Source organism: Pseudophryne corroboree, chromosome 8, assembly GCF_028390025.1.
Source record: "Pseudophryne corroboree isolate aPseCor3 chromosome 8, aPseCor3.hap2, whole genome shotgun sequence".
In the NCBI taxonomy this organism is placed as follows: domain Eukaryota; kingdom Metazoa; phylum Chordata; class Amphibia; order Anura; family Myobatrachidae; genus Pseudophryne; species Pseudophryne corroboree.
In genome coordinates, this window is record NC_086451.1 from 56,647,109 (window position 1) to 56,659,887 (window position 12,779).

Sequence of the window (12,779 nt, forward strand, 5' to 3'; positions counted from 1 at the left end):
CCACTGGTTGATGGTCATAGACCCCGGCTATCTATGCTGAAGCTTACTCAGGCTGGCCATGGGGACTTCTCTGCCAGGTCCAGGAAGTCTGTGTACAAGGATGCAGACCCTGGGCTCGGCACGCCTACAAAACAGGGACGGACCCCACCATTTTATAGAATGGTCCCGGTCACCGCCCTATCAAGCTGCGGCTAAGGGAGTACTGCAAGCAATCATGCAGGACCCATTGTGCACATATGCAGTTCCCCAACCTTTGAATTTGTAAGTAAACCATCAGGTTTGCCTACAAATCCGGATCAGGCCCATTGTGTCTCATGTCTGGAACCCATAACTGAACTTGTCTGTGCAATTAGCATGAGTCATAAGTTGTAGGACTTCTAAGACTCGGGGGATCTGAACTCTCCTTGCCCACTGTTGCTTGCCCTGAACTTTGACTATACATGCTATCTTCCTGGCACTTGCAGTTGTGCTGTTTTGCTGCTGCTGCACCTTGACATCACTATAGCCTAGACTCAGACACTGAATCTCCCGCTTTCCCCCCTCACTGACTTAGGCATGACTACCTCTCTCTGCGCTCCTCAAGAACGTCAGATGTGGTTATGTCACACATCATCGCACCCGATATTCAGTAAGGAGAGAGGACAATGACGAGTGTCTTTTATATGCGGTGGTGACTGCAGCTACGCCCTTCCAGACTAAGGTGCTCCGGGTGACTGCCCTGTCAGCCTGTCCTCCGAGCTGCCTCTACCTACAGGTTCCCCCAAGTGCAAACCAAGGTGATATCTATTACCCGTGGACGCACTTCTACAACCCTGCCGCATGGCTAGGCATGCGGAGAGATGGCACAATGTGCAAACATATACTGTAAGCACACTTACGGTTATAAATGAGGCCCAAGGTGTGACACAGGCCTTGGATAAGAACAAGAGACAGATAGATAGATAGATAGATAGATAGATAGATAGATAGATAGATAGATAGATAGATAGATAGAAAAATACAAAGACTGACATATGACTGCAATAGGCAAAGCTCTTAATAAGACTGACAGAAACAAACAAACAAGGGTCAGAAAGAGACTACAGACATACACTTCTCTAGGGGTGAGAAAACTGCTGTATCAAGTCATTGGAGCTGGTATCCGGATGATAGATAGACAGGGTCAAGTTAGACAGTCAATAGATAGACACCATATCTTAGACAGACATTAGGTCACCAGGGTCAAAAGGTCGACATGAAAAAGGTGGACAGTACAAAATGTTGACAGGGTCAAAGGTAGACAAGGTCAAAAGGTCGACATGAAAATAGTCGACATAAAAAGTTTTTAAAAAAATTTTCACATGTTTTTGGACTTTTTCATACCTTCTCTATCCATGTCGGCATAGAGGTGGTTATAAACCTGGTGGCGAGTGCAGCGAGTCACCGAGCACGAAGCGTGGCGAGCAAAGCATTGTCTTTCTACAATTGGGGGTCCCAGGTGACAAAACTATCCACACAAACCCCAAAAAAGAAAGGGAAAAAAAAGGAAAAAAAAAAAAAGATGTCTACCTTTTTTTATGTCGACCATTTTCACGTCGCCCTTTGATCCTGTCTACATTTTGACCCTGTCGACCTTTTGTACTGTCTACTTTTTTCATGTCTACCTTTTGGCCCAGTCGACGTTTTGACTGTCTAACATGTGGTGTCTATCTACTGACTGTCTCACTAGACACTGTCTATCTATTATACCACATGTATGTATTGTACAAACCGCACTCACAGTCCTCTTTAATCACTGGGGTCCAGATACATGACTTCATATAAAGCTTACAGGTAACGTGCTCAGCATAACATATTAGCGATAACAGCAGAATTAGGGCACCCCAGCTACAGTTTTCTCACCACATGAGAATTGTGCAGAGCGAGTCAGCAAGGGACAGACATTTAGAGAGCAAATCATCAAAAAATAGACAGAGACAGGACTGTCAGTAAGGAGGAGACAGACACAGCACCAGTAACAGACCATACTGTACATACACACGTGGATACGCACTTACACAAAACACACACTCACTCCTACAGTCATAGACGCACACACCTATATAAAGACTGCCTACAGCCCAGAGAGTGCGTCTGCGCTGGAGCCCCTGCGCTGAAAGAGGCTATTTATTTATTTTCTATTTATAATACACTAATAACCATACAGATTGTGTTAAGGTGGCCATACACTAGTGCGACTTCTCCGATGGCAGCATCACATACGATACATCGTATGCAGTCCTTTTGCATAGGATGTATCGTATGTGATCCCAGCCAAGGCTGCCGGAGGCAACGGGATCCGAGAAAACTATAGTGCAGCCCTTGCGATCTACAGGCTCTCGGCCTGATGCGTTGAAATTGGGCAAAATCACACAAGTGTATGGGCACACTTTAGCCAACAGCCAGGTACCACCAGCATCACAATAACTAATTACAAGCAACCAGGGCTGTCACTTGGGCTGCCATCGATTTTCATTCAGCTTCGTATATCTGTATTAACCGGTAATGGGACAATACTAAATGGCCATTGGCTTGTATCAATAGGCTGGCTACATGCCTGTATTAATAGAAGGTAGCAGGATTCAGCCAAGGTTTATATTCTTGTGTTAAAGGGGGGGAAATATTTTACAGCTGCTGCAGTTAAAAGCCAGTTTCGTATGTGTTTGATATGTTAGTGGACAAATATACAGTGAAACAAACACATAAGAATTGTAATAGACACATGTACACAGTAACACACACACACGTAACCTATAACAGATACATAAATATGGTAACACACACGTATACTGTATATATAATAGACATACATACACACACACAAAGAAAAGCACACCAATGTATATAAAACAGACACACATTGCTACAGACATACAGTAAAAAGGTTTCTGTTCTTATGTCATTAGCTTCCCAGTACACTGTCCATCACAGTATGGAGAATGTGTGCCCCCACCACTCACCTACGAGGACCTCCCACTTGCCGCTGGCTTGTGATACCTCATATGCACAACGCATTTCACTGAGACACGCTCCGCCCAGGATGAAGATGATCAGACGAGGACCAGCGCGATACTCTCCTGGGGCCTTGTTTTTATGCCAGTGTCCGTAGCGGGCACTGAGGGTAAAATGTGGTACAAGTGAATTAATTTCACGTAGAAGGAGGATAACCTCTCAGCAGGAAGACGCTGCGTTCTTCCACTACGTGACCGCTGTTTGTTTCACATTACTTGTATAGCAAGGAGCCAGACAGGGGCTACGCACAATGGGGTTAATTCAGAGTTGATCGCAGCAGCAGATTTGTTAGCAGTTGGGCAAAACCATGGGGGTCATTCCGAGTTGATCGCTCGCTAGCTAGTTTTAACAGCCGTGCAAACGCTATGCCGCCGCCCACTGGGGAGTGTATTTTAGCTTAGCAGAAGTGCGAACGCTTGTGCAGCCGAGCTCTGCAAAAAATAGTTTGTGCAGTTTCAGAGTAGCTCTGAACCTACTCAGCGCTTGCGATCACTTCAGCCTGTTCGTGACCTGATTTGACGTCATACACCCGCCCAGCGAACGCCCAGCCACGCCTGCGTTTTTTCAGACACGCCTACGTTTTTGCAAACACTCCCTGAAAACGGTCAGTTGACACCCAGAAACGCCCCCTTCCTGTCAATCTTCTTGCGGCCGCCAGTGCGAAGGAAAACTTTGCTAGAACCTGAGCACAGCCACAAAGGGCTTTGTACCCGTACGTCGCGCGTGCGCATTGCGGGGCATGCACATAAATGCCGTTTTTTCACCTGATTTCTGCGCTGCGAAAATCAGCAGCGAGCGATCAACTCGGAGTGACACCCCCATGTGTACTGCAGGGGAGGCAGATATAACATGTGCAGAGAGAGTCAGATTTGGGTGGGGTGTGTTCAAACTGAAATCTAAATTGCAGTGTAAAAATAAAGTAGACAGTATCTACCCTGCACGGAAACAAAATAATCCACCCAAATCTAACTCTCTCTGCACATGTTACATCTGCCCCACCTGCAGTGCACATGGTTTTGCCCATTAGCTAACAAATTTGCTGCTGCGATCAACTCTGAATTACCCCCCCAATAGAAAGGCAGTTTTGTTTGTGCTAAAGTAGTATTTCCCACCAACCTTACAGCTGTGGTACTAAAAGAAGCGGAGGAGCGGGTGGAGATGTACGGGTAGTGTTTGGTGTCCAGTTTGTCTTCTATGGTGTCCTGGATTAATGGGAAATTGCAAACATTTGAGAATGATCGTACGAATAGGAAGAAGAAATACAGGTGTGAATAAAACAAAACAATAAAAGTAAACAAATATAAACAACTAATACAGAAAGGAATAAAAACTATTTCAATGAATCGATGGATATCTAGTTCCCTATTGTCTCACCCTCTGCTCTCACATTTGAATTAAGTGGAAAAAAAATAAAGAATAAAAAAACAGTGGCTGGGGTAACTACCTTTTAACTGCCCCCCATGAAAGGATAACCTTCTTACCTCCATGATATCTTTTACGACTGGTGTCCATCGAGACAGTTGATAGGTCTGTTCACTGATTCTCTCTTTGCGGTCTGGTTTACTCCTGCGACGGAGTGTGGACTGAAGATTGAACATATTGTCATCATGCAAAAAGACAAGGCGCAATCTTTATGTGCATTTTGTGAAAGACAAGAAACACCTATTCCACTTGCCCCATACATCTGCCCCACACTACGTACTCAATATATAGAGCGCACCCACTTATGTGACAACACATTTTGAACACTAAAGTGACTTGTATAACCATGGTACATGTATTCCGAAACAGAGGCTGGTGCCTGCTGCTTTCTGTTATATTGATGTGTGTATCATCTATAGTACTGAGAAGATCACGAGGACCTTCAACTGATAACAGTTTGACTCTATAGATTACATATTTTTAGCCACTGAGCATCTGTCTCTGTGAGTTTTACTCTGTTAGGATGATGCTCCAATCACAATTACTTTATAGGATGATGCTCCAATCACAATTACTTTATAGGATGATGCTCCAATCACAATTACTTTATAGGATGATGCTCCAATCACAATTACTTTGCTAGGATTGAGCCCCAATCACAATTTCTTTGTTAGGATGATGCTCCAATCAGTTACTTTGTAGGATGATGCTCCAATCACAATTGCTTTGTAGGATGATGCTCCAATCACAATTACTTTATAGGATGATGCTCCAATCACAATTACTTTGCAAGGATGGTGCTACAATCCCAATTACTTTGCTAGGATGGTGCTCCAATCACAATGTCCAAGCTCGTACACTCTATCCTTAAGCAATGTTAGTACCCATTGATGATGGTCCCTCCCCCCTGACACTACAGCCAATAGATATACATACATCAGTGATGATGGGGACACCTAAATGACCCATATTGGTGATAATTTCGCTGTCCTCTGGTGGAATCTGTGCGTGTTGGATCAACTTGTTCAGATTCTCCTCAGTGATCCCTGAAAGAGGTGGAGAATATTACTCTTCAAAAGGGTTTCTCTCCTTTCTTCATCAATCTTTCTTCCCTGAGTCTTCAAATGCTCAACAGAGCCTCACATCAAAGTCTTAATGGCATAACTGTATTTTTTTAGTATGTTTAGAGAGGGGTGGATTTGACGGCTGTGGTATGGATGGTCAACAGTAACTAGGTCGACCACTATCGACATGGGGGTATATTTATTAAGCTCCCGATTTTGACCGATTTTGTGTTTTTTCTTCAAAGTGTCATCTCGGGAATTTACTAAACTAAAATCTCGGCAGTATTGAGGGCATTTGTATTTTTTTTTGAAGGCAGAGAAAAAAATACGAATGAAAACACCATCGGTCAAACACACCTGTTATTTTATACAACTCGATAATTTACTAAAAATTCGTATTCACAATCACTGCCGGCAATAGCCAAACACTGCCGTGAAAAAGTATACAATTCGTAAAAAAAAAGCAGTTTTCAAATAGACCTGCTTTTTTTACCGTATTCTGATAGGCATGCACGGATCAGTGAGATCCGTGCATGTTTATCAGTGGGAAGGGGTGTGAAAGAGTTAAAATCATTAAAAAAAATTGCGTGGGGTCCCCCCTCCTAAGCATAACCAGCCTCTGGCTCTTTGAGCCAGTCCTGGGTGTAAAAATATAGGGGGAAAGTGACTGGGGTTCCCCCATATTTAAGCAACCAGCACCGGGCTCTGCGCCCGGTCCTGGTGCAAAAAAATATGGGGGACAAAAAACGTAGGGGTCCCCCATATTTTTAACACCAGCACCGGGTTCCACTAGTCAGAGAGATAATGCCACAGCCGGGGGACACTTTTATATTGGTCCCTGCGGCCCTGGCATTAAATCCCCAACTAGTCACCCCTGGCCGGGGTACCCTGGAGGAGTGGGGACCCCTTAAATCAAGGGGTCCCCCCCTCCAGTCACCCAAGGGCCAGGGGTGAAGCCCGAGGCTGCGCCCCCCCCCCCCATCCGTGGGCGGTGGATGGGAGGCTGATAGCCTTTTGTGTAAAAAAAAATATTGTTTTTTGTAGCAGAACTACAAGTCCCAGCAAGCCTCCCCCGCAAGCTGGTACTTGGAGAACCACAAGTACCAGCATGTGGGGGGGGAAATGGGCGCGCTGGTACCTGTAGTTCTACTACAAAAAAATACCCAAATAAAAACAAGAGACACAGTGAAATTGTAACTTTAATGTACATACATGCACACTTACATACACACATACTTACCTATGTTATCCCGAAGCACTCGGTCCTCTTGTCCAGTAGAATCCAGGGGTACCTGTAAATAAAATTATACTTACAAAGAATCCAGTGTAGATTGGTTCTCTTCTTAAGTTATAATCCACGTACTTGTCAAAAAAAACAAACCGCTCACCCGAACCACGAACTGAAAGGGGATCCATGTTTACACATGGATCCCCTTTCCCCGAATGTCAGGATCCCCCGTGACTCCTGTCAAAGAGGGTCCCTTCAGCCAATCAGGGAGCGCCACGTCATGGCACTCTCCTGATTGGCTGTGCGCGCCTGCACGGTCAGTCAAGCGGAGCACTGTAGATACAATGTAGCGTAGCGGCGCTACATTATATCCAATGATGGTTACTTTGCGGTCTGCGGTAGACCGCGAGGTTAAGTGGGGCCACCCACAAGAGTGACCCCACTTAATTTCGCGGTGGCAACGCGGTGGCGACGTGGCGCTCCCTGATTGGCTGAAGGGACCCTCTTTGACAGGAGTCACGGGGGGTCCCGACATTCGGGGAAAGGGGATCCATGTGTAAACATGGATCCCCTTTCAGTTCGTGGTTCGGGTGAGCGGTTTGTTTTTTTGCCAAGTAGGTGGATTATAACTTTTAAGAAGAGGACCGATCTACACCGGATTCTTTGTAAGTATAATTTTATTTACAGGTACCCCTGGATTCTACTGGACAAGAGGACCGAGTGGTTCGGGGCAACATAGGTAAGTATGTGTGTATGTAAGTGTCCATGTATATACATTAAAGTTATACTTTCGCGGTGTGTGTCTCTTGTTTTTATTTGGGTATTTTTTTTGTAGTAGAACTACAGGTACCAGCGGTCCCATTTCCCCCCCGCATGCTGGTACTTGTACTTCTCCAAGTACCAGCTTGCGGGGGAGGCTTGCTGGGACTTGTAGTTCTGCTACAAAAAAAATATTATTTTTTTACACTAAAGGCTATCAGCCTCCCATCCACCGCTTCACCCCTGGCCCTTGGGTGGCTGAAGGGGAGGACCCCTTGATTTAAGGGGTCCCCACTCCTCCAGGTGTTAAAAATATGGGGGACCCCTACGTTTTTTGTCCCCCGTATTTTTTGCACCAGGACCAGGCGCAGAGCCCGGTGCTGAGAGCCCGGTGCTGGTTGTTTAAATATGGTGGAACCCCAGTCATTTTTCCCCCTGTATTTTTACAACCAGGACCGGCTCAAAGAGCCCAAGGCTGGTTATGCTTAGGAGGGGGGACCCCACGCAATTTTTTTTAATGATATTTAACCCTTTACAGACTTTTAAGGTACACAATGAAGCCCTGCACGGATCTCACAGACCCGGCTGGGATTCACTGTGTTAAGTCCGGCAGTGTTTTAATAATCACTCCCGTAAAACACTGCCTGACATTACGAATGACATCGACATCGGAAAATATGAAAATGCAGAATACGACAGCATAGTAAATGAGCCGTAAAAAAAACAAAAAGTTGCAAATTCACACTACCGATGTTATTCGTGTTTAATCTCCCACCAAATCCCGACAATTACGAATTTTAGTAAATATACCCCATGGTCTAGGTTGACAGGTCAAAAGGTCGACATGAGTTTTTTATGTTTTTTTGGTGTCGTTTTCTCCGTACAGTGACTGGGAACCCCAATTAGTGCTCCGTGTCCCCTCGCATGGTGAGCGACTGCGCTCGGCACAGGTTACTATTCACAATTGAAGTCTGCGTGGATCGTTAAGTATGAAAAAGTAAAAAAAAAAGAGTGAAAAACTCATGTCGACCTTTTGACCTGTCGACTTAGAACACGTCGACATAGAGACCCTGACGACCTAGTTACTGTCGACCAATAGTGGTCGACCTAGACACTGTCGACCTACAGATCGGATTTCACCTAGGGGCTATAGTCCACCAATCCGCACCTCTTCCCCCCACCCACCATCAACCACCTTCAGTAAAAATCTGCCAACCCCAGTGAGCTTGTTGTGATTTGCATACCAGAAGGTGTTTCCTTCCCCTGAGACAGCCAATCTGTACTGTGATTAGCAGGCAGCACTTCCAATAGGAAGCCACTCCCCTGCTATTCTGTCAGATTTAATTTGCTTCTAGAAGCTGCAGCCAATGAACTCCTTCGCAGCCTTTTTTAAATATATGAGAATTTGTAATAAATTGTAGAAAATATACATTTTGGCTATGTAGGCGGGAGGAAGGGCAATGAATAAGAGGCCAGTGGAGCTGGCACAGTCCTGTAACTGTAGTTCTGCATTCTCCCACTTACCATTCTTAAGGAAGATGTACAGGAGAATGATACGGATCTTATCATATGTGCTGACATTTCCATCCAGAAGGATGGGGACGATGGCCCGCATGGGATCCTTAATCTTCTCTCCCTCTGCATCTGTGCCCATCGCAAGATCCTAAGAGATAATCACAAGGTGAATCACTGCCAGTCCTTCCTAGGCCGAGGTGTAACACCACAGTGGGTACAACACTGACATAGCAGCACAGTTATACGCATATGCTGAGAACACAGGCCTCGGAAAGCACTGGTCCCTTTATAATCAGTATCAGTCATAAAGAATACATTACTCTCTGTCTCTTACCTGTTCCACACGGCAGAGTTTATCCACAGTTCCCTGATAGTGCTTCATGCAGTCTTCAGCCAGGTGTAAGTGAGTTGAGTACTGCAGAGAACTCATTACATTAATTACTGCCTTTTAAAAGGATTGTATACAATCTAGGGTATTCAATTATCCGCAAATTCGCGGCAATTTTTCACCCGAAAATTTTTCGCGACAATCGGATGAAAATTGCCGCGAAAACGCTCCATTTTTTGATCTATTTAATTCCAAACGGGTTTCACCTGAAAATTCTTGCAGTGAAAAGTGCAGGTGAAAATGGGGAAATCAGCCTGTACCCCAAAAATGCTAAACTAACATAGGAAAACAAAAGAGAAGTGTATTAGAGATCACATTAGAGAGTTTTTGGGGACTTAAATTGTGTGAAATGGCTGTTATATGCATTTTTTTTAAAAAATGCAAAAAAATTATAGAAAGCAAGTTTTTTTGAGCAAAATAAATGCTCTCATTAAATTTGGGGTACATGAAAATGGGTGTAAGTATATATTTGGGTCATTTTAGGATACTTTTAAAAAAAGTGGAAACAGACCGATTACTCCCATCTGCAAGCCTAAAAACACCTGTCCCACTCATAAAGCACCCCAATATACCTGTCCCATACCTTGAACCCCAATTTCCATCACTTTGTACTTTTTCACCCCAAAAATGACATGTCATTATTGGCCAATTAAAAATAATTAAAAACCTCAACGTGCCTAATTAGTCATTAAGGGGGGTGTCCCAGGAGTTCTGTACCATATCCAAACATTTTTACCTTAAAATAGTGACTTTTCCCAACTTTTCACCTGCTTCAGAGTAGGTGAAGTGAAATTAGTGAAAAAATGATCACCGATAAATTTTCCAGGAAAATTGAATAGGCTGTAATTGAGTTTTGCGGGAAAAGTCCGGTTTTTCGCGCGAAAACCGGACTTTTCACGCGAAAAGTCCGTTATCGCTGCTAATTGAATTTACCCCATAGACTGACACAACAGGAGGGATATTTACATGTATGACCCAGCAGTAAATGGATGATACCTGCATCTGCTGAATGCCTGAGGGCAGTCGTTGGAAAAATATACTTGTGCTGAGTAAATGAACTATAACAGGATCAGTGTTACTTGTATGTTCTGACTATACAGGAGCTGTGTTACCTGCATGTACTGACTGTAACAGGAGCTGTGTTACTTGTATGTTCCGACTGTAACAGGAGCTGTGTTACATGCATGTACTGACTGTAACAGGAGCTGTGTTAAAAGCATGTACTGACTGTACAGGAGCTGTGTTAACTGCATGTGTTGACTGTAAAAGGATCAGTGTTACTTGTATGTTCTGACTGTAACAGGAGCTGTGTTACTTGTATGTTCTGACTGTAACAGGAGCTGTGTTACCTCAATGTATTGACTGTAACAGGAGCTGTGTTACTTGCATGTACTGACTGTACAGGAGCTGTGTCACCTGCATGTACTGACTGTAACAGGAGCTGTGTTACTTGCATGTACTGACTGTACAGGAGCTGTGTCACCTGCATGTACTGACTGTAACAGGAGCAGTGTTACTTGTATGTTCTGACTGTAAAAGGATCAGTGTTACTTGTATGTTCTGACTGTAACAGGAGCTGTGTTACTTGTATGTTCTGACTGTAACAGGAGCTGTGTTACCTCAATGTATTGACTGTAACAGGAGCTGTGTTACTTGCATGTACTGACTGTACAGGAGCTGTGTCACCTGCATGTACTGACTGTAACAGGAGCAGTGTTACTTGTATGTTCTGACTGTAACAGGAGCTGTGTTACTTGTATGTTCGGACTATAACAGGAGCTGTGTAACCTGCATGTACTGACTGTAACAGGAGCTGTGTTACGTGCATGTACTGACTGTACAGGAGCTGTGTTACCTGCATGTACTGACTGTAACAGGAGCAGTGTTACTTGTATGTTCTGACTGTAACAGGAGCTGTGTTACTTGTATGTTCCGACTATAACAGGAGCTGTGTAACCTGCATGTACTGACTGTAACAGGAGCTGTGTTACCTGCATGTACTGACTGTAACAGGAGCTGTGTTACCTGCATGTACTGACTGTAACAGGAGCAGTGTTACTTGTATGTTCTGACTGTAACAGGAGCTGTGTTACTTGTATGTTCCGACTGTAATAGGAGCTGTGTTACCTGCATGTACTGACTGTAACAGGAGCTGTGTTGCCTGCATGTACTGACTGTAACAGGAGCTGTGTTGCCTGCATGTACTGACTGTAACAGGAGCTGTGTTACCTGCATGTACTGACTGTAACAGGAGCTGTGTTACCTGCATGTACTGACTGTAACAGGAGCTGTGTTACCTGCATGTACTGACTGTAACAGGAGCTGTGTTACCTGCATGTACTGACTGTAACAGGAGCAGTGTTACTTGTATGTTCTGACTGTAACAGGAGCTGTGTTACTTGTATGTTCCGACTGTAATAGGAGCTGTGTTACTTGTATGTTCTGGCTGTAACAGGAGCTGTGTTACCTGCATGTACTGACTGTAACAGGAGCTGTGTTACCTCAATGTATTGACTGTAACAGGAGCTGTGTTACTTGCATGTACTGACTGTACAGGAGCTGTGCTACCTGCATGTACTGACTGTAACAGGATCAGTGTTACTTGTATGTTCTGACTGTAACAGGAGCTGTGTTACCTGTATGTTCTGACTGTAACAGGAGCTGTGTTACCTGCATGTACTGACTGTAACAGGAGCTGTGTTACCTGCATGTACTGACTGTAACAGGAGCTGTGTTACCTGCATGTACTGACTGTAACAGGAGCTGTGTTACTTGCATGTACTGACTGTAACAGGAGCTGTGTTACCTGCATGTACTGACTGTAACAGGAGCTGTGTTACTTGCATGTACTGACTGTAACAGGAGCTGTGTTACTTGTATGTTCCGACTATAACAGGAGCTGTGTTACCTGCATGTACTGACTGTAACAGGAGCTGTGTTACTTGCATGTACTGACTGTACAGGAGCTGTGTTACCTGCATGTACTGACTGTAACAGGACAGCTGCTGTTGGAAATGGAGGGACCCCAACATACACCGGAAATATTGCAGACTCTCCTTCATACATTGGGGTGATCAGGTATCCCCAGAAAATGGGTGTTTTGGGGGTATATGCTGCAAATATTTAATGATAAATAGCACCTATCTGTCCTGCTGTAGGAGCAATGCTACCAGTAGGTACAATGATCACAGCAGGGAAATGCCCATTTTGGCAGTGGTGTCTGAATGTGATGAGTTTCTGGATATTGGATATTTGATATTAACACTTCAGTCACCTTACTCAGCTCCTTCTGATACTGCGGCATCTTCTTCAGCATTTGAGAGAGATCCCTCATCGTTGTCTACGACAGAAAGAACAACAGCAATTACCATCA

The 12,779-nt window shown here is 44.4% G+C and overlaps 1 protein-coding gene across 3 annotated transcripts in view; it reads right to left on the minus strand.

The window, feature by feature from the left end:
* The window catches only part of STXBP1 (syntaxin binding protein 1), a 71,446-nt gene that overhangs the window by 16,090 nt on the left and 42,577 nt on the right, over window positions 1-12,779 (minus strand). For 2 of the 3 annotated variants that reach the window (XM_063936424.1, XM_063936423.1), the window contains exons 12-18: window positions 12,681-12,746; window positions 9,353-9,433; window positions 9,028-9,166; window positions 5,389-5,498; window positions 4,512-4,613; window positions 4,147-4,232; window positions 2,979-3,133 (exon numbers count right to left, since the gene is read on the minus strand). In XM_063936424.1, the coding sequence (XP_063792494.1) occupies window positions 2,979-3,133; window positions 4,147-4,232; window positions 4,512-4,613; window positions 5,389-5,498; window positions 9,028-9,166; window positions 9,353-9,433; window positions 12,681-12,746 (739 nt within the window). The remainder of the gene's footprint in view (window positions 1-2,978; window positions 3,134-4,146; window positions 4,233-4,511; window positions 4,614-5,388; window positions 5,499-9,027; window positions 9,167-9,352; window positions 9,434-12,680; window positions 12,747-12,779) is intronic. The other variant, XM_063936425.1, reaches the window with a different exon arrangement.